This window comes from Polyodon spathula, chromosome 25, assembly GCF_017654505.1.
Source record: "Polyodon spathula isolate WHYD16114869_AA chromosome 25, ASM1765450v1, whole genome shotgun sequence".
Classification (NCBI taxonomy): domain Eukaryota; kingdom Metazoa; phylum Chordata; class Actinopteri; order Acipenseriformes; family Polyodontidae; genus Polyodon; species Polyodon spathula.
In genome coordinates, this window is record NC_054558.1 from 16385061 (window position 1) to 16408534 (window position 23474).

At 38.8% G+C, this 23474-nt stretch overlaps 1 protein-coding gene across 1 annotated transcript in view; it reads right to left on the bottom strand.

The window, feature by feature from the left end:
- The window catches only part of LOC121299687 (oxysterol-binding protein 2-like), an 87895-nt gene that overhangs the window by 58922 nt on the left and 5499 nt on the right, over nt 1-23474 (bottom strand). The window contains exon 2 of the mRNA XM_041227604.1: nt 18203-18411. Coding sequence (XP_041083538.1) covers nt 18203-18411 — 209 coding nt within the window. The remainder of the gene's footprint in view (nt 1-18202; nt 18412-23474) is intronic.

Sequence of the window (23474 nt, forward strand, 5' to 3'; positions counted from 1 at the left end):
CTTGCCAGTTAATGGAGACAGGCAGCGCATTCTGATAAGCTTGAAGGCAGAGATGACCAATGAAGTTTAGGCACATTGTGGTCTGCTTATGATCGCAGGCTGAAGAGCTGGCATTGGCATAGGCGAGCCAGAGCAGCTTACTCAATACAGAAGCGCCGGTGATAACTTTAAAACCAGCCTCCTCATGAAAACTCATTAAAACTTTGGGGGAAGAAAAAAAAGCGCAGAGGCTGCCTGATATTTATTTAAAATCAATGCTATAAAAAAAAAAAAAAAACACAGAGTGGCTCTTTTGAGAGCAATTTCTCACTCCGGCTCAGGAAAACGTCCTCAGTGAGCTTGTTAGCAAATAACACAAAGCAAAAACAAGGCCAGGCTATAATTCACCAGAGTATTGCTTTAAATAAATGACACCAAAAGAATAGCCTTGTTGCCTCGTTGAAACTGCAAGGAAATCAGCAATAACATCTTAACTCAGATCAAAAATGCAGATATCTTGGTTAAGAGAAACAGCCAATGGTAACAGAAACTCTAAAGTCCAATACAAAAAACCTTTAAACTATTGCTTCCAGAATCTGGGAAAACAACAATTGGTAACGGGAACTGATACACTCAGGAATAAGAATCCTTAGGACAGGGAGATATGCTATTTACTAGAAAACAGCGTGAAGTGCAATTACAGTATGTTTGTAATACCTGCCTGTATAGAAGTAAGAGGTCAGACACAGCTAGTCAGGTTCACTTAACTTCCTGCAGCTGCTGTTGACCCAACAACAATGTGACTCCCATTGGCAAGGTGACTATACAGCTAATAATCTAACCATTGTTTTAAAAGCTAGTGACCCACTTTAATTAGTCTAGAATTCAAGTTTGTAAAATGTTTTAATCTGTATTATTTGGAACCAAAAGAATTTTGAATCGTGATTATACTTTATAATTGTTAGAATAAATATTACAGTGGTAGGACATCATTAAAACAATCAATAAAACCACATTTCTCACAAATCAGTAAAGTCTAATTGAGTCGTTGATATTGATAGACATTTTTGGACAAAAACATTTTGAATTAGCTATAAATCTATTCAGACTAAATTCCAATCAAAAAAAGTGCACCGTAAAGCTTACATCTAAGAGCTTATATCCACAAAAAAGGACCATTTTAAGCTTTTTTTAAACTCCAGTACACATTTAAATGAAAATAAACAGCACCCCCCATTCAATATGTGTGCATCTCCCACCTGCTGTCCTGAATCTAAACAAGGAGTTCAATATAAAAAGCTCCTACTTACAAAAGAAGAATCCACTGGTGTCTATCTCCTGTCCGCTCTGTCCAGTGCAAAATGCTCACACTTTTCTTGTGCAAATCAGCCAGAAAGCTGTCTGATGAAGTTGAAAACTAGAAAGGCTGCTTAATACAGAACTCAGCCCTCTTAATCTGTAGCTGGTTTCAATGTTTAGAAAACAAGCTTACACAGAGAGAGAGAGAGAGAGAGAGAGAGAGAGAGAGAGAGAGAGAGAGAGATTGCAAGGTAGGGAGGAAGCGTGAACATGAGAGAGAGAGAGAGACAGAGAGAGACGGCACCAAAGCAAGTCCCCATAGCAGCTCCAGACTAACCAATCAATCCCAATGCAATCTATTTCTCCTGCTTTTTTGCAAATTAGCACCATGGACAGGTGCTAGTCCCTTCAGCAAATATAACTACAGCACATCCCCTGGTGACGCAGCCATAAATGAATATGTTAAAGGCAGAACAGCGTTCTCTCATGAAAAGCAGAGAACAGACTTGATGAGAGGGATGTCAGCAGTTTAGAGGGTAAACATTTTAAGTTTGAAAGGTTTAGAATTGTCCACATTAAATACCAGATATAGAGGCCAGATGTAGTGTTTGTACAGTAGAAAGTGTGCAGTGTAAGGTTATTTATTCAATATTCAGTATTTTCTATACACACACAACGTTGTACACGTGAAGCCTCATCCACATTAATGTAGCATTCACAATTATAGGGATCTACAGGCAAACATCACTAAGGGGTCAGTGGCATACCTTAAAACTTTAGCTTTTTAATATTAACTCCATTGTCGAGCAAATGTGTAAACTGGGCTCAGGGATAGAAATAATTGCTTTGCTTAGCAGTTTGATTCATTCTTGCTTTCACTATTAGTTTAATCAGACACACATGAGCATGTTACCTATACACTGTGGCTGGCCAGGCTCATTTAGGAGAGTGATTAAAAATATGGATAAAATACAAATATGCAGGTGACATGAGCTATCTCTGTAGTTAGGGATTAAACTGACGGTTGTATAAACCTACACTGATTGGTAGCTGATCATTTCTATCAGAGCAGAGCTTCAAATTACTGGGCTGCTGGAATGACTGAAGCATCACTTAAAGCGAACAAATAACACCTGTAAATCTTGCCTAGTTTGTATTCCTATCATTTTGTAGGGCTTATATTTTATTGTATGTAACGCATTAGGGTACAAACTGGGATTTAAGCTTGGAGGACACTTGTTAGGTATAGTAATGCTACTGAACACACTACGTTTACAGGTACAGGGAACTGCTTCCCTTATCTTAATTATGAAACAGGAAAGGTACTAAAGGTAATACCCATCAAGTAATTTTATACATTAAGTTATTGCAGCTTTACAATGGCCTGGTAACTATCAATGCATTTCAATGAACAACGGAGGACTGATGATATGTGCAAAAATCAAGTGGCTTTAAAGCTGACTGAAGGGTCATGTAACTGACAGTGGCCCCCAGGGAGGCACTGGGACCAAGGTTTATCACTGGAAAACAAAGATCAAACCCCAGCCACTGCACAGTCCCTCATTGCAGTGGAAGACCTCCTTGGAAATCAGATTGCACAATGCAGAGTTAAACTGATGTTCAAGATCAACCTCCTCTTACTAGCAGCTCACAGTGTATATCTTACTATAGTATTTCCCTTGTTTGTGAGTTTGGATGTATGTTTAATAGAAGAAGACTGTCTTAATGTTTTGCTACAGCCAAGCTATTAAATTACTTACCTATACCTTCCGACTAGAGTTTTTGAATTACTACGCTAAAGACTGTATGGATTATGTATAAAAAGGTCAGTTATTTTGACCATGTATCATTTTTAGGTTCACTTTGGATAATGTTCTGTTTCAGCCCTCTCATTTTGGCTTAAAGCACCCCTACAGCCTCAACCGAGCTCCCAGAATCATGTCTGACCTCCAAGTACATCTGGTCGTATGTAACCATTCACTTGCCCCCCCTACAACCCTATCTCTCAGTATGAAATAAAGCAGTTGCAGGGTTAATGGTTATATTCTGGTGTGCCAGATGTACATGGAGGCTAGACATGATTCCCGAGAGCTCTATTAAGGCAACATGGATGCTCTAAACTTCTGAGTTTAAAAAAGTCACCAGGATGTGATGACAGAAACACAGAATGATAAACAAAGTGAATCTAAACAAGCAGACATACCAAGCTACTTTATAAACCGAGATCAGAGGAGCATTTATTCACAGCAACAACAGATCACATTCAACTGCACACCCTCAGCATCAACAAGTGGTAACACCATTGTACATTATTGATTTACTACAATTCCTTAAAAGAACAGAACATACGAATTCCCGTATTCCCGGCTCACCCATGACTGTGAACACACAGGACTGACAGACCTGCTTCCAATGATACCAGGGCCTAGTGTCCTACTAAATCAGAAAGCAGATTAGACAAACGGGCGGCGGATAGAAGTTCCCAAAAGCAACGGCAGGAAACCCTCCAACAACCAGGTATTAAGCTTTCACATGAGACTACACACTGCTTTGAGCTGCAGCGTTACACAATATTTACAATCACTCATGTCGGATTTGATAAACAGTCCCAGTAGGTCACCCCACTGATTATACCCTTTGCATTGACCTCAAGCACTGTCATTAGCTAAATCTGCAAGATCTTTTGTTCTTCCCCCACTTAGAAGAGCTGGAACAATGAGGCTGGCTCCACTGTAGACACACTAGCTACACAGCTTTAGCGAACGCTATCACAACATGTCTTTTCAGGCTGTTTTGTAGTCATTATAAAGTCAATATAAATAATCTGATGTGTTATTAATCACTAAAGGTGTGTGTGTGTGTATGTACATTTTATATATATATATATATATATATATATATATATATATATATATATATATATATATATATATATATATATATATGTTTTTATATATTCCAGAACTGTATTCTAAATATATAAATTGAGTTTTCTAAAATCTGTCATTTCTCTTTTGGTTAGGGTTAGTGTTCCTTATGTATAAAATTGTTTTGCTTATAGAAAGTGGCAAGCAAGGAGCTGGAATATGAGACTGCATTTAGAATACTGAGACCACATTTGGACTACTGTGTTCAACTCTGATCACCATGTTACCAATAAACGGAGAGCAAACTCAATGTATTTAGCCTTGAACACAGAAGAATTAGTGGGGACGTGATTAAAGTCTTTAAAATCAGTTAACCCTAGGCAATACCTTAAGTGCACAAACCAGGACCAGAGGACGAGGAATTTAATGGAGAGTGCAAGGGTATGGAATGGGTTACCTAGCTCAAAGGTTTGAGATTAAGCAGCTATCAAGACCCAGATGACCATTTATGGCCTCCTCTTGTTCGTAAATGTTTGAAATTAAACTTTGCACTGAGGGTGCAGGTGGCCGAACTCGTTTCAACATTTCATTTGTAACCAGATTTGAACCCTGGTCTCTAGAAGTGAAAGACATGTAACCTGCAGGTCATTAGATTTATGCTTGATATTTTTAATGTGTTCTATCTAGATGATTTGTTATATATTCTGATCTCATAATTGGAATCAGAAATACTGGTCTCAGCAGGAATGGGTGTCAATTTCCTTTCTTAAATGAGTCCCGGTGGGAAACTCTCACACAACCCTGATTACCAAGTATAATTTCAGCGGCTCTGTTGATACAGCGACCTTCGTTTGAATATTGTGATTAATGCCCCGCACGCCTATCAGTGGAGTTGACAGCACAAGTAATGCAATTGGAACAACAATTAATAAACATGACGTATTACTGTATGTCTTTATTGATGAGAAGACCAATAGACTGATGTCAAAAAATTTGGGGGTTTTGTGGAGAGTGGGGCTCAGCACAAACTAGAATTTTAGTCACATGTTTATATTTTTTACAGTTTGTGCTGAAACCCACATTAAATTTACATTGCGTATGAAGTAAACAGCTTTCAAAATTGGGATTAGGTATGCTTTTGGCATAGGCTTGAGGTGAAGGCCCGGATCTTCCATTACCATGGTAACAAGCACGTGCTTGACTTGACCAGCAGGGCCCAGATCTCGGTGTTCCACAGGCTGCTTGGAATGGCTCTGAGAGAGAGTGGGGCTGAGGGGGGGAGGAGGCCGGGACAGGGAGAGAGGATCAGGGGGGAGGAGGCCGGGGCAGACTCAGGGGGAGAACAAAAACAACAGGGGCAAGAGAAGAGAGAAGCTGGGAAAGGAAAGGCCCGGGAGGCTCAGGGGAGCTAAGCCAGGAGAAGGCAACAAGGTAGTAACTAGATATTGGTGTTAGCAGGAAATGCTTTAACAATGCTTTGCTCCAGTGTCTGATCCAATTATACATGAATAGAATATATATAATTTGAATTAATATATTATTGTGAGAATTAATCTGTTATCACAACCTTATGAAAAGTTTACCACAGTAATGTGTGGTTTCTCATGCTTATACTACAGTACTATCAAATTTAAGTTGTTTACCATTCCATGTTTGAACACAGTTTACTGTGCTTTCCCAATGCATACTGCACTATGCTATGCATTTACAGCAACATGGCTCAGCACTATACACCTATGTAAATTAAAACAAAATCAATAAAAGTTAATACAAAAAAATTAACAAAACGAAGCCAGTATCTTGAAGCATTAGGTCTTTAAACCAAAAAGCCACATGACTCCAATATGGGAGCCATCTTAGGTCACAGGTGAAAGTAAAGGGTGCGAGAAGTTTCACTAAGACTGCGAATGTGAACTTGCTAGCTCGAATGGGTTATGAGATATTAGCAGTAGTAGGTGTGGATTTGCATTTTATTCCAGGAATGCTTACAAAAAACTGAAGATTTTAATTGACTAACACAATGATGTGAATTTTTAAGATTGCTTTACAAGCACTACCTTTGTTCCAAGTGTTAACACCATGACAAGGTGTACTGCACTGAACGGGCGATTCCTCGCAGGGTTCATGGTTGGCTACCTTTACTGTTCTCGCCTTTTGCTTTTACCAGGAAAACAGACAATAAAACTGACAGCACAGTTAACAGGAGGATACCCAGACCTAGCCAAAGCTATTTCAGAAATCTACCCACTCATTTCACTATAAAAAAGAGCTATTAGGAAGAATGTCCATTGTGTGCAGAGAAAAACCTATAATATTGTTTTTAAATTTTTTTTTTATCGGGGATAGCTTTCATAATTTTGAAAGTGGTTTAATTCACACCACTTACAGAAAAAGCCACATGGAGACATCATTGTAAAACCAGTTTGTTTCTCTGAACCAACCCTTTCTAAACATGAAGTAAATGGCTATGTGAAAAAGCATGTGGTCTGTATCATTGACACGGCCCGGAGGTCAAATCAATGTTGAAGTGAAACGGTTTAAAATTACTGAACGACGCCCATAATGGAACTTGATGCAGAGAATCACAGAATACAGTTGTGTACCAATTACATCATCTGGAAAAGTCACAGGAACACTTTTTCTTTTGTTTTGCTTGCAATACACAACAGTGCTCTAGATGGCGCTGGAATTTACTGATATAAAGACACTTGAACTAGCCTACATTATATATGTCTATGGCAAGCAAGTAAAATTGAATAGCAGCTATAAAACTCAAAGACAAAGCACCTACAAATTACAAAAACACAATATTCGAGTAAGTGCAGCAGGATCCACTAAGTAAGGGGATGGTAGAAACTAAAAAAACATTATTTGAAACTACTGCACTTGATTAATAATCATATCTTAAAATTAAAATACATATTAAAAATGTAATTGTATCTACCACATGGTACACAACAGATACCTACAGTATCTCTTGTAATCTGTGCTCAGGGTTACGTTATTGATTCCTCACAATGGCCTACATGCATCTACAGCAGTAATAAACCTGCCTTTGTCAGTAGCAATCCCACACCTTCAGCTTCCTTCCCCTCAGAGGCCAGCACTGCTCTCCATGGCAACCAGTACCACCGCCTGCCTTCACAAGAACAAAACAAAGTAGGAATGTTTTTTTCACAACCTATTTACAGCAAACTAATTTACAAAGAACAACCCCCTGTGTATTCATACTACATCAAATCAGAGATAACTTAAATACAATTCCATTAATATTTACAGTTTGGGCACAAATAGAAATGGAAAAACCTTTGATATGCAGCGCATACTTTTGTGAAATGGGCTCATGTGACCGGAACATTCTGGATTCCCTTAAAAAAGTTCACTACGGTGCATTTGCACAGAATTTTCTCATGGTTATACTGAATTTGCCATAATCTACCATGGTTTTACATGTTTTGTTTTTTTTTTTATTACACTTTGCCGTACCTTTCTGTGCTTTAGCATGCTTTCACGATGCTGTATTAGGCTACACTTTGCTTTTACTATGGGAAACTTCAGAGAGCTAACACCATCAATGTAGAGCGCTATGGTTGCAGGCTTGAGTAGCTCAGTTGGCGATATATATTTACCTGTATATAAGAGGATTACAAGTTAAAATCTAGCCTGTGGCGACAGCAGCTTCCAATCTCAACCTCCGGCACAGTGACTTAATCTCTTTGAAAAGGAGCTCCAGGTGTCTCAAATGATGACAGAGATAGGAGGTGTTGATATAGAGTCTATCGGAACAGCCTGTGTCTGTACAGGCATCATTTTCTATTATAATGGAGCATAATTAAAGTAAGTAGTGTACGTAAGTGTTCTAAAGCAAACGAACATGTGTATTAGTGATCTATTCTACATTACACATGTCTGTGGCAGCCAACTAGACACGAACAGCAGCTCCTGAACTCACAGTCAAAGCGCTGTGACAGTAATTGTAGCTAACAAAATAAGTGAAGAAATTCCATTCGGTATACACAATAGGTCTCAAATGTGCAGTTTTCAAAGAAACATGTAATATTAAACATGTATTTGAATTAAAAACATGATATCTGGTACTACATGAAGTTAAAGAAATCTCAGTTTGCAAGCCATGCTTTTAGATTGTCTTACATTTCCTGGAGAAATTGTCTTCCCCCCCTTCGATGGCTTTTTTCTTTTTTTTTTTTTTGTGTCATTGACCAACCTGCTGCTTCTCCATTTGAATGACATGCTTCCAGCAGCATGCTTTGACCCAGAAACCCAGGAGAAATGGCCCAGGAAATGCAACAGGTTTCCTGAGAATAAGCATGGAAACTGAGAACTTTCTTTAACCAAGTGTAGCAGCAGACACCATGTTTTAAGATGGAAATACATGTTTGCTATAATGTGTTTCTTTCAAAACTGCACAATTAGGACCTATGAAGCAAATGGACGTGTAAAATGGATCACTTTAAACCACAGTATTCGAGTAGTTTGAATTTTGAATAAGAACCACTCAGGATGATTACAAATGTAAAGGGAATAGAAGAAAAATAATAATAAAGTGAAACTACTTACTTAAAAAGTTTTATGATATCTAAACTCTATAATAAACCACTTTGATGTCCAAATGTTTTGGTGCTTGGTTACAAGCATGGAGAAGTTACTTCTCCTTAAAAGGACACAAACAATTTACAATGTTTTGTTTTTTTAATACAAACTTTTCTTGGGAATATTAGTTTTTAAACACATACATTTCTCAGAAACATTATCAAGAATTTCAGTCATTTATTTCCTTTACAAGAACTCCCAGAAGCTTCACTCTTTGGTTCGCATTCTCAAATAAATACAACCGCTACTTTCACTGCGACTGACGTGTGTAAGTAGCATGTGGTAACACAGAAGAGCGGCATTGAAATATCTGCAAGGAGTTATCCAAACATATTCTTCACTAACAGCTTTGAAAAAAAAATTAAAAAATACAAAGTTGACAATAACGTGTGCGTGTTTTAAACAAAAAAAGTGAGACCTCTGAAATGATGGCAATACATATTAGGTAAGACCTACTATAATAGAATTATACTCAATGTACTTTAACACTGAAGTAATCTGGTACTATAACAGGGATACAGAGAGACTGTGATGTATTGTGTTGGAGGAGGTTGCCATGGTCCCACATCATTGAATGGGAATTATTACTGGAACCAAGAGCGGGCCGCAGGCAACTGAGACTTACAGCCCCTGTAACTGTGTCATTTGTCCCAAGAGGAAAGACACAGAGCTCTTACATAGTAACAGACATTTAAAGCTGTAGTAACAAATATACAACACGCCATAGTTACAAATTGATTTCAGCATTCAGAAGACGTTAGCTAAAGAGGGAACTGCAGACAAGTCACGTTTGTGTTTACCTTCAAAAGGTGTATACACACACTGCATAGATACTTTATTAGGACCTGCATCTCATATTGAGTTGGGCTACCATTTGTCCTGATCACAGCCTTGACAAGATGTGGCATAGACTCCACAAAGCGTTGGGAGGTCTCTTGAGATATCCATTACCCAGAGATATCCATATCCAGCCAAGCCTCTCTACCGTCTTCTTCCTGTCCATCACTTACTTGCTGATAAACTCTGATGACCTATGTCTTGAAGCAGCCTACCGACACAACTGGTGCTTGTACTGTGACACTTTCCCCTATTTAGAATGTCTCACAACAGCTCAAAGGCAGTTGCCTCCGATCTCACTGCCAAGCCACTCACCTCTTTACAGCCACAACCCCGACAGCAGATGAGCTGCCGGCCCTTGGAAGACAAAGGCCAGCCCTGCAGGTGTTTGCTCAAGCTCACTAGGTACCTGGCCAGTAGGGACGACAGAGCCCATGCAACACTCAGAGATCCAGAGCCAGGAACCTGCACTCCCCTGACTGCAGGACTCACCCAGCACACCGTGCTGTTGTGCCTTTACCAGATGAGACTAAACTTTAAAACCCTACATAAAAATCTTTACATATGCAGCGAGAACTAATCCTGTTTTTATTTCCAGAGGCTAGCAAGTCATACCTAACAGTATCATCAGATTTATAGCTGTGACACAGATGGGCTGCTATAAATACTACAATGATTTGTGGTTTGGCAGATGGTGTTAAAGATGGTAACGCCAAGCAGAGTGTCTGTAGAAACCTCAATCAGACAAAGAAGACAGGGAACCTCAGAGGCAACTGGCCTCTGGCCAAAAAATAGGATAACCAAAGACAGACTTCACAGTGTAAAACTAACTTGAGAGCGTTTTTAACTGGGGCAATTTAACCCCTTACAAAAAGGTCTGAACCACTAAGATAGCATTATAATCCCAGCGTATTACCCTGAAGAAACTTTAGAAGTACCCTTAGCTGGCTCTAACATTTGGACACAGTAAATCTGACTCAGAAATTAAATTTGCACTAGCATGTTTTGGGGAAGCTTGTTGCTTTATATCATTCTGCTATAAGATTTATAACTGGTGTTTCTTATCATACTCATCACTGCGATCTTTATATTATGTTTAAATAGCCTTCATTGCACACTAGGCGACTGGATCATTGGTTAGTTTATAGAACCCTGCTTGGGAAAACCCCACAATATCTGCGCAACCTGTTACAGTTCTCTGCTTCGGTTTACAATTGAAGATCAGATTAATTTATTAGACTGGTTCTTCCCAGAGTGTCCACTGTTTTTGGGTGTAATTCATTTCAGTTTGCGATTGCTCATGACTGAAATAAATTTCAAATCAAATTAAAACTACAGAGTTGTATTTCGGAGGACGTTTTTAATCAGAATCTGAATTCACTCTTGTCTGATGCATGTGTTTCCACTAGTTAATGTGTTATTTATTTATTTATTTATTTTTCTATGTTGTATTTGTTTGCTTTGTGCTGCTGTGGTGTTTGCTTCTTGACCAGATCACCACTGTAAATGAGAATTTGTTCTCAATCTTATCTCATAAAATAAAACGTTAAATGAAATGTGACACGGTATATATTGATAATTTGTTTAGTCTTGATTTATTATTGTACTGAAGTCCTCTGAAGCCAAAAAAGGCATCAGCACCATGACTGCCTAGATGGGTTCTTCCTCTGAATTTCAGTAGACATCCCATTTGTCAAGAATTATATGTTAGAGGGACTGTTAAGTGCCACAAAATTAAAGAGGACATTAGAAAAGTACTTGAACTCAGACATCTCTCTATTGTAGCAGAGAACAATGGTATGGAAAAAGCCAACCACCTTAAGGCAGACTGTGAAAAAGTCTGTTTAGTGAACGATCAACTGTAACTGTAAATATTATTATTGTCCAATCGTAGTTATGGTGGTAATAGACGGCAGACAGATTAAGCAGTCATGGCTACAGACAGTACTGTATACGGATACCCATTGTGGTCCCATTCTATAGATCTACTGCATTGCCACTGATTCGGCATTGCAAAATTTGGTGCATGCATTTCCATAGAGGTTGTTTAAACTGCCAGGATACACGTTTTAAACATATTTTTGAATGTTTTTCCTGAGCAGCAATCCAAGATGAACATACACATACTTATAGGCTCCACCGCACTTTACAGAAAAAAAAAAACCTTACATCACACAATTAGCAAATAATGGAGCAAACGTATGTTATATAAGCCCATTCTGCTTGTCAAAACTACAAAACAACAAACAATCCTTATTATTGAGAACTAAATATTCACATCCTTGATGTTTGCAGCGATGAGTTACTTCTTGAATTCTGCTATCTACAGTACAAAGGCGAGTGTGATTCGAAAAATGTTTTTAATGATGGGAATAAAATGCTGTACCGTACAAAGAAAACCACGTCTTACTCGGCTGCAATGAAATTCTGCCCAGCTGTTTCCATGTGTCCCTCACCTAAACACACATCCCTGAGATATAACAAGTCTGTGGGGAGATATTATCAGCCAGCAAGGCTCTCGCAGTGCCCTGGATTCCAACATCACAAAACATGAAAACACTTTCATTACCAGCTTTCTCCGCAAATCCAAAACGCCCACTTTGTCCAGAAATGCGCAATCTGCAAGCTAGAGCTTGGTTAACTGATGATTGCTTTCCCTTCGTACAGTTTAATTGCATTTTCTGGTTTTGTACTTCGGGTTCATTATTCCCTGCTGGGATGCATATCCCTGCCAGCATTGATCTAGTGGTGACGCCCATCACTGCATGTTCTCCTGTTTTACCCACAGCTCCTTTATTGCTCTGGAGGGCGGAACAAAGCTGTAGTTTGATTAAGGATCATTGCAGATCAAGTCCACCTTCCTTATGGTGTCTATGCCATGTCAAGTTTGCGATCAGGGCAAACGGTGGCCCAAACTTATATCAGGTAAAGGTCCTAACACAGTGGCCACCTGGTGTATGTGTGCCAAATTTTGACCATCATGAAAAAAACAAGGTGAAGTATTGTAAAACACAGGTATGGAAAAAAATGGTAAAAACATGGCATGCCAAGGTAAACTATGGTAAATGCATAGTATAACCATGGAAAAAACTGCCATGCAAATTTAGTGTGGTAAACTTTTAGAAGGGCATTGCCGGTACGCCTGTGACCAGCTAGAGGCTGGTAAAAGTTCTGCTACAACTATATGTCTGAAAAGTGAATCTGTCAATGGTTAGACAACTCCTGCAGAGCATTCCCCAAGCACACAATTCCTAATGGAAATCAGTCCAAAGAAATATGCAATTTCAGTGTCATCCCTGACAATATCCATGCAGGCTCTGCCAGCTGTTTAATGAAGCAGAGATGTGTGCACTGCAGTGTGATTTGAGCTTCAGAGCTCACAATGCACTTTTGGGGTTTCATTATCCACGGTAAATGACTGAATCATTGCAGAGCGGCTACTTCTATTTAAACAGGGGCTTGGTTAACGTGGATCTATTTAATGAAATCATTGTACAAATCAAACATGCCATGCACTTTCAGTAAAAGAAACACATCACAAACACGGATTTCCATTTGAAAATACAATATCGGGCACTAAACTACTCTGAAGAAAGCTCTTTCTATAAAGTGAAATAGCAGCTACCTGCAAGTAAGGCATGCAAAATGACAGCTCTTAGTATTGCACCAGATATTTGTGGTGCTTCTTGTCAAGCAACATTTTTACCTGTGCCCACGGTGGATTTAGATCATCGTGATTTGTGTTTCCACTGTACTGATAGCTCTGATTTTACTGACAGGAGGGCGTATGTCACTGACATGCCAATTCATATGAAATCTGTCTGTGCTGAAGCTCAATCAGACCCAGCACTGAAAGCCCCCAGTTCAGTTTTCCTACCTGCAGTGCCATCTCCTGTAAAATGTACTTCTACATTCAACACCAATGGCTTGTTTCTGATTATAGAGCTCCCTCTTGTGGTCACCTAAAAAAAAAGACTGCACAAACACAGCTTTGCAAGACTCTCCTTTGTTTTTACTATTGTGATTATAATTTCCAATCTCAATTACATTTTAGCATGACTCTGTTCTCGAATATAAGCACATGTGCTTATCTACAAACAAGCAAAAAAAATATCGTGGGGGGGGGGGGGGGGGGGGGGGGGGGGGGGGGAATGTTTTTTACACATAATGGGGACGTCAAGCCCTCCAATTAGACCAAGGGAATGTCAAGGAATCAATCAGAAACACAACATGAATCTCTACAGATTTAAGCATAAGTGCTGTTACACTAATAAAAACTAAGAACGGTGTTACTAAAGCCATCATTTCAACCTATAAGATTTTTTGCGTCAGTTCTAGTGTCAGAGATAAATGCTTGACAGTAGTGTGACAAAGCTGGAATTTAAAGTAATCCCATACATTTTCTCAGCCATGCACATCCACTTATAATCCAAATCTCAAAATCTCCACAGTCTTGAAAGAAATACTATGTTAGCAAACATGCATTTTCATTTGAAAACAGGATCTCTGGGACTGAAGGACTGGGCACGCTATCAATAATACTAGAACTACAGGGTAGGTAAATGGATTTTAAAACATGTATTTATCAAATAAAAATATAAAACAATGATGTGTTAATCAAACAATTGCAAATTACAACAGGAGCTTGAGTTTGCAGACATTAGTATATCAAAAGAGAACAATCAACTTTAAAATCAACTCCCCCCCAATCATTACCATGCAAATCTATTGTTTTATTTTCATTCAAGACAATTTTCAAGTACAGTAGAACCCTACAGATAAGACCTAGCGCTACTTCCTGGTATATAATTATCACTTCCTGTACTGCCCGACCATTGGAGTAAACCCACAGTGCAGGAAATAACTGTGTACAAGGAAGCAACAGCAACTTTGAATCTATAGCAAAACATTGTCTAATTAGGGAATAGAACACAAGCAGGAAACATCCTCACACAACAAGGGTCTGTGGTAATATTTCTAGTGCTAAGAACAGATGAGAAATTGCATTTAAAACCTTATACACTCTGAAGATTATAGTGCTAACAAGTATTAGAAACAGGGGTTGGGAAGAGTGAATTAATAACATTACATTTCAAAGAGGTTAGTGTAGATTTAGTTCCTTTACCTGGATTAATTCTAGCTGAAGTTCTGACTGCATTAAATTGGTTACTGATATGAAAGAAGGCCCTGAAGGGGTGGGTCAGTTCTCTGGGTGAAATGACCACGATAAGTGCCAGACTTTCTGAAAACAGGGCCTGCAAAAAGAGATTTCTTTAACCCAGTATAGTACCAGAAGAACATGATATGCTCTTTCAAAACTAAACATTTGACACCTACAGTACAGAATGAATAGATGTGCATGGCGAAGGAAATGTATGGAAATCATTTGTTAGCTAAAATCACTGTAACAGTTAAGATGGTTCCAAAGCAAATGTCAAAGATATGTTAGTGTTCTATAGCAGTACTGTAAGAACAGTGTAAACTTAATTATTTTCCCCATACACATACATGATGTACACATTTAATACACATTGGGGAGCTGTAATTTACAGATCTATTCTAACAGTAAAAGCAGTTTCAAATGTCAATTGCCCTTGATTTCATGTTATTTTTCTTTGCCATTACCCATTCAAATCATGTGATAATATGATTCTCCAGACAAACTCCAGGTGAGCTCAGAACTGACAATAACTCAATATTGTAACAACAGAACCTTGATCCACTCAGAATGACAACAAATATAAGCAATTGCATCAGTTTCATGCATCCCTTTACTTCTAAATTGCAGATTTTCACATTGCCCTTAAATCAAGAGACATTTTCAACACAAACGAATAAGGGAAAGTACATCTCCAGCCCATTGTCACAGAGATATGCAGTTAGACTAGAAGTATGAAGTGCCTGCAACATGTAGCACACACTTGTGTGCAACTAGACAGTGCGCACATGATTAATTTGTGATGGAAATGGATTCCCGGACATGCAGTCTGTAACATATACAAGCTGCATCTCCCTGTTGAAGTTGGTTTTAGTCACAATACAAAGTAAGATCAGACTTTTATAGAAGTCTCAGAGGGTGTTTGGTTGGCAGGTGCTTCAGTTTCCAAACCTGCACAAATTATTAATGCTTCACAAGAAAGTGGTGATTCTACGGGAATCAGAGAAGAATTTAAACACCCTGTGTATCTGCTAAATGCGGTCAGGGCTGTCTATACCATATTGATAGTGTTCTGGCAGGTGTTTGTTTTGCCTGTTGCACATTACTGAGAATAATCATTACTCTGAGGCTTTCAACCATTTCCTGTGTCAAAGCTCCACCTGCTGGACAGCTACAGGAATAACAACACAGAGATTTAAAGTGTTGCAGCACAGTCTGTAGTGTTCATGAGACAAGCATTACTTCACCTTTGCTGTATCCCGCCTTGTCCATAAATGGAGAAATACTTCTCAACATAAACCACTGTTTTGCTGATGGTCATAAGGTTCTTCTGGTGAACGCTCCCGAATTAAAAGTTAATAAATACATTTCCAGCTCCTTCATGTTTTGTGATGTACAAATAAAATATCAAAACTATCTGGATTACGTTGACTAATAACACTGAGATACTGACAACATGAGTTACAACAAAGGTAATGTTTCTTCTAAACACTGCAACCGTGTAATGTTGTATTTCATATTCAAAACTGGTAGTGCTATGCAGTAGTGTTGTACCTTCAGGGACCTCTTTAAAAATGAGAAGAATTTTTTAATGAATAATTCAACTACACAATGATGGGGATGCAGTGAAAATGGTGCTGGCAGTGAGATGAATTTCAACTGGCTGTGTGTTAAAGAAGAACAGCATAAAACTATATTCAATATAAAACAAACAGCATGGCACAGCATGCAGAAAATCAAAAGAAACACAAAAAAACAAGCGAAGCAGGACATGTTTATTAAAAATAATGGCACAAGACAAAAAAACAACAAACACAATTACGACCAATATGATCATTAATAAATACATAAATAAATACCACAGTGAATCCTTGCTATAAAGACCATTCAAGGTCCAGTCACAATGTAGCCTTAACAAATTATTCTAGGATTTTGAATATTTGTTTTTAAAATGTAGCAAATATATTTAATTGGTTAACACTTTATTGAAAAGTTTAACTGACCTACGTTTATTTATTTATTTATTAGCTTTTTTCCAATTTTGGTCAAGAGGCAATGTAATGACTTGCTATATTTGGGACTGCTGATAATAACCTTAATATTGAATATTCGGACCAACGCAATGCTGTGAGTATTAGAGGGACAAGGCACCCTATCAGGACCACTGCAATGCTGAGTCAACCCCTGCTGGACCTGAACTGTCCTAAAATTACCTTTTTTTCTCTGCTTTCTGTTGTGTGCAATCATTCACATTCAAAACAGCATGTCAACTCTACCCAAGCAATGTGTAATAAATAATATATTACACAATGTCGCTGTTCTAAACTATCCCTTTCAGATACATTTTGAGGATTCCTGTGGTGGTTTCACTGTACCGTTGTGTAAGGGTTATGAGATAGGAGATGTCACAGTGTGCAGACCCTGCCTTTACAGAAACAAATATGTAAGGGTTAATAAATGCTGGAGTGCCTCTCAATGAGGTTTACAAGACTGATAACAAAGCTAGCCAAAAAGTATGTCTACTTTGTCTAGAGTTTTCTTTTACCCTTTTGTATATATAAATAGGTGTCTCCTCAACTAAAATCAGGGCAATTCATAAATAACGCACCATATGAAAAGATATTACAGAACTTTTTTTTTTGGTTCAGGTTTTCAAGTGGCGGTCATGGCCAGGAAGGCATATAGTTTTGCAGACCAGGAGGATTCAGTGTTCATGTATAGAAGACAGGGCTTGTAGCAGTGGCCTTCCTCACATCCAGGCAGGCCAAACTAGTCACACAACAACGCAGCATGAACCGAATAACGGGTTCTGTGTCGATTGCTAAACCCTCTCAGAAGACCACAGCCAAGTACTGATGAAACAATACAAACAGCTGTTCTGTAATAATATTCTTTGGAATCTGTGTTGCTTAGGAATCTGTGTGCATAGAGGTAGTGAACCCTGATCACCAGTTCCGCAAACCTACATCTGCTGGGCTAAACTAGGAATCTGTTATTAGACTCAGACACTAGGAATAGTTCATTGCAACACACTGTCAACAAAACAGGAAAAACAAGGTTTCTAAAATCGAGATTGCAGACATTGTGTTAAACTTTAAAAAGAGTGCAAAGCTTCAGCTCTAGTGGAGCCAGGGGGGTTATTATTTAAATAATACTAATATGTTTTGTCATCCCCACAGCCCCAAAAGATTTGCAAGCATCAGAAACATTGTTTTGCCATGTGGGGCCAGAGTTACACAACTCTGGAACATTTTTCTCCATCACGTACGGTTTATGTACCAACCACAAATGGAGGAGACACCTCCACAGAATGTGGTCCACCAGAGCTGAAACCTTGCAAGAGGTATGGAAATAGATTTTAAAACCTTGTTTGGCACAAAATGAAGAAACTATGACTGTTCCCATGATTTAAGCGTTAGCTCCCATGCAGAGGCTCTGCTCTGGACTCTACCTGACTGCTCGTGCATCATTCCAATGGCTTTTGCCTTTGCTAACTCCAGGGCGGTGATCCATCTCTGCCTCTCCACCTCCGAACTTGCCTTCAGGTGGTAGGAGCGGCCCCCGCTGGTCAGTACGATGTTGCACGAGTCCTCCGTGTCGATGTGAGCCATGGCCAGGTTAATGGTGCCTCGACAAGTGTGCGCCATCTCAGCCTGCGTCCTGAATGGCAAAGAGAAGGAGCTTTAAGCCACAGAATCAATGCCGGAAGGTGAAAGAAGGTCGACATGAGAAAATCAGTGCAGGTTAATGTGGTCCCCTTGCATGACCTGCCTGTCTGGGATTGTCAGACACACAGCAAGCAATTTCAGCTTACTAAAGGGAATGTCTGCAAAATGAATACAGTTCTGAAAAGTGTGCAATACATGTTATGCTCAGACACTACATTGTTCTAGTTTGACGCCTGTGTCCAGTTTTGGTCACCTCACTAAAAATGTATTACTGCAGTAGAGAGAAAGTTTCAACCTTTGCGGGGGATAACAACCTCTTCGTAAAAGACTAATGTTCTGACTATGTATATTATTTAGTAAATGCCCTTCTGCTGAGGCATTTGATTGGTCCCTTCACTTAGTAGTGAGGTTTCACTTTATTAGAAGAGAGAACTATTATCGTCTAAGGAATACCAAGATGTTTAATAAACAAGGTGTATCAGTGGGGATTATAAATGTTCCACCCCAGTCATTGCTAGAAAAAGTAAAACATTTTAGGGGTAGCACAGCTCTTGTGAAATGCTCATTAAAATAAATGTGCATGTATCTATGAGCAGATGATTTCTATCTAAGGATCTAATCAATTCCCTAAATCCATATATTGAGCTAAAAAAAAAAGTTAGTAGTTCCACAAACTTTAAAAACCTGCACCTTCGACATGAATCTGACAAAAAAACTTTTTTTTTTTTTTAATACTTTCTCTCAGCGATAACAATTCCTTTCATATGAATGAAGCTCTGGATATATTTCCTGTTTCTTTTCATCGAGTCTTGTTGACAAATGATCACACTGACAAACCGTACAGCAAATTGCAGAGCAAAGCTTCAGCAAGACTGGGGCTCGTCCAATCCCTGGAGGGCAGCCAACGCTAATGAACCCAGCACAGGGGCTTCCCATGCCAACAGATGTTTTAATGAGATTAGCATTGCAATCCATTAGCAGTTTACAGGATCATCTGAACAGTATAGAGCAAGCTCAAGCAGTGCAGTGCCACAGACTAATGTCATTACAATCAGATGAGCAATTCAAATACATACATAAAACGCATTCAAGAATGGCCATACCAACTTGAACCACAATTGGATGACTGCAGTTCTCGATATATAAACTGTAGGTATGGTATACCTACTAATGAATGGATGGATGAAAAAACAAAGGGTCTCCACAGATCTAACAACCCTGAAGAATATATTTGATCAGGAACATCCAAGTTTCATCACAATTGGTTGAGCGGTTTTTAAGACTCAGCTAAATAAAACGCCCCCTTTCTCTAGGGATATGTAAAAAAAGTGCTTGGGAAACATGGAAATATTGCAAGCTTTTTGTGAAATTCACATGACCTTCTTTAAAAAACGTACAAATAAGCAAGTTGTTTAGCAGTAGACAATGTAAAACACAAAACATCTGAATGCTAAATAGAAACACTATTCCTCCCTGAAGGTGAACCGGTCTTCATGACGCAGATATGGGGAAAATGGGAAATAAACTGTACTGAAACAATGGCAGTGTTACTCAACTTTTATTAAAATGGCATTGTTGGCTGCATAGTGGAGAACAAGAAGTCAACTGTTTCTGGTAACAAACAAATAAGCCTGTGTGTGCTGGACAAGCACTCGGAGACCGGCGATCCAAACACAGGAATTTATAGAAAATAGGTCTGTTCTACTAATGCAGTGCTTTTTTTTTTTTTCGACAGTGCACACACAAAATAGTTTTCTTGTTAACGTAACATTATTCTGGATTCATTCGATTTTATGAAGCAAAATTTGCCAATGCTATAGGCAGATGAGACTCTTTTGGATATCGCTCCCTTTTAATTCCAATGTTACTCATCACTCAGGGTTATTGCAGAGTATGATGTACTGCTGACTCTAAAGACATGTTTGCTAATGATCCCTCGACAGCATTGAGATATACAGCTTGTCTGGGAATGACAGGGCAAGCGATTCCTACCCGCTCCTGAGAAGGGACGATCACTGTAAGTAGGTGGCTGCAGCTGAATAACAGTTAAAACATTTCTGTAAGCTGCCCTTAAAATGAGCTTGAAAAGCACTGTAGTTATTAGACCAAAGCCTTCAGGCACCACAGTGATCATAAGCACAAAGGGAAAAATAGAAATGCAGACTCTGATAAAAGGCAAAGGAGCCCCTGGTGAAGGGCAGTGGGTAATACACTCTGAGAAACGTGTACTGCTTGGAAATGCCTGATATATAGCTTGCAGTATTTAGCACTGTGTGGTCCCATAGTGGCAGAGCAAAGGCACAAGTAGGTTATAATTAACAACTACCTAATTGCGGCAGGCAAATGGCCTTCATGCTTGGTTTTACAGAGTCAATATTTTTTCATTTATTGATACTGAATGTTGTATAAATCTAGTTGTATCCTTTTTAGACAGCTTTTTGGGTCTTCCAGTCCTGGGTTTGTCAATTACAGATGATGTTTCTCTGTACTTGTTGATCATGCTTCAGATACCACACCTTGAAAATCGAGTGATGCGAGCTATTTCACTCAATGGTTTTCCTTCTTTATGCAATTCAAGGTTGTTGTAACAGTAGAAAACACTAGTGGAGGCTTTGAGTAAATTGTTGATGCTCATAATGCATCAGAGTAGAAAAATGCAACATGTCGAAGACTTTTTCACAGCAGTGTGTGTGTGTGTGTGTGTGTATATACACACACATATATATATATATATATATATATATATATATATACACACACACACACACACACACACATATATACACACACACACATACATATATTCACTAATGCAATGAAGTAAAAATAACAATATCAAAGTTCCAAGGTGTCTGTTTTTTTTTTATTATTATTATTATTATTATTATTATTATTATTATTATTATTATTATTATTAATGTTGTGGGAAACACACAATTAAAATTGCATGTTTACATTGAAATGTTTCTTAACTAAACACATGTCTGCTGTAACCTTGAGATACTGTAGATCAGACCTATACCAAGCTGTTCTTCAAACCCAAGTGTAAAAGGTGGATTAGAAAGCTAGTGCTGTATCTCTACCCAGATCCTCTGTCTGGATTATACACATGGTAAAGGCGTTTGCACTAAGATATCAGGGACATGGTTTAATCTATGTAAAGCACAAGCTAGTTTCTGTACAACTGGCCATGCAGAAGCCTTGTCGGTCAGACACCTCTTGCCATAACGTGCTTGCTGCTACAGAAAGCAAACTGTACCCAAGCCCAGTAGTATTAGAAGAAGACACGGGTACTGGGTACTGGGGTTTTCCTGTTTAAAATGTCCCTCAATCTATTCTGGATCTCCGTTTCCTACCGTTATAAAGCTGTCAAAATGAACCAGCTTCAGTACTACAATACATTAAACAGGCAGCCCCAAACTGCACCTCAAATAATTCACTAGTAATGCACAAATGTTTCTACCATTTGTAACATAATGAATTATATGGCAGGTACAAGTCATTTTTATTTCTACTTTGCATCCACTTTTAATGTGAACAATGCACAAGATGTTAAATATGGTGTTCACATTGGAAGCAAAGTAATAAAAAAAACAATTACTTGTACCTGCCATATAATCCATTGCACTACCTCTAGTAAGTGAACGTCTTCAGGTTTTAGTGCGGGAAAACAACTATTACTTTGCTTCGCAGATGGTTACGATTTGATTAGTTGCTTTCTATTTCTGTCAAAGTTTATAACAGGAGTTTCCATTTTGCTATGTTTTTATTTAGAGCGTTTTATTTTTTAAACACCCATAATTCTATGCACGGGATGACATTTATACACAAGTGGCATTGGAATGTTTGGAAATGCTACTCTGTGAGTGGCTGATTTCTCATATGTGATGTATAATGGACGGAAATGCACTGCAGTTTTCAAGCACCGAGCCCTCGCTGTGTTGCATAATGAATGGTGTGTGTTAGGGCCGGTCCCAGGGTTATGCAGTGCACTGACACTGAATCGTCCTCTAACAGCTGCTTGCAAAGAGTGGGCTACACACACTAATGGCTCAGCAGATTTGAGAATTCAATTACTCTCCAACACACAGTATGCCATGTTAGAAAAACTTACCAGAACACAAAGGTTCTTTTTCATCCCCTGTAGCGAACAATTTACAAGTAGGTTTGTAGGTTGGTAGACAAATATGTTGGTATTAGGATTATTGATTATTATTATTATTATTATTATTATTATTATTATTATTGCCATTTCATTTGTATTGAATCTTATGTAGGCCCACGTGTGCAATTCTATCCAATTTTAGGGTAATTTTTCCAGCTTTGCTTCCATTTTTTAAGGACATCTTTAGAGATATGAGATATGATTAATATTACAATATGATAATGTTTAAGATGGCACTTGCATAAAAAAATCGAAATATCCGTGGCGCACAATTGGCCAAACGCCGCGTGGGGGGGGGGGGGGGGGGTTGGTTAGGTCAGCCAGGGTGTCCTCGGCTCACCGCGCACCAGCGACCCCTGTAGTCTGCCCCTGCGCCTGCGGGCTTGCCTGTAAGCTGCGTTGTCCTCCGACGCTGTAGCTCTGAGGTGGCTGCATGGTGAGTCTGCAGTGTGAAAAGAAGCAGTCGGGTGATGCCACATGCTTCGGAGGACAGCATGTCTTCATCTTCGCCGCTCCCGAGTCAGCGCAGGGGTGGTAGCGGTGAGCCGAGCTTAAATAATAATTGGATATTCTAAATAGGGAGGAAATAATACAAAAATAATAATTGGCAACTAAGAAATTTAAACAAAAATAAATAAAAAGAAATACTCACATGTGGGTCTACACAGGATTCAACATTCAAGAAAAAAAAGAATTTGGAAAAAGACGTGTTAATAGCAGGACATATACCCTATGGGTTTCAATTGTTCTGAAGGGATACGTGAGCAATGATTGCACATTCACTTCTAGCTGCCTGCCGATAAGAGAATGATAAAATAATAGGGGTTCTACTCTTGACATTTTCTATTGATCGATTAATCACCCCATCTGCAATCTATTAATTGACTAAT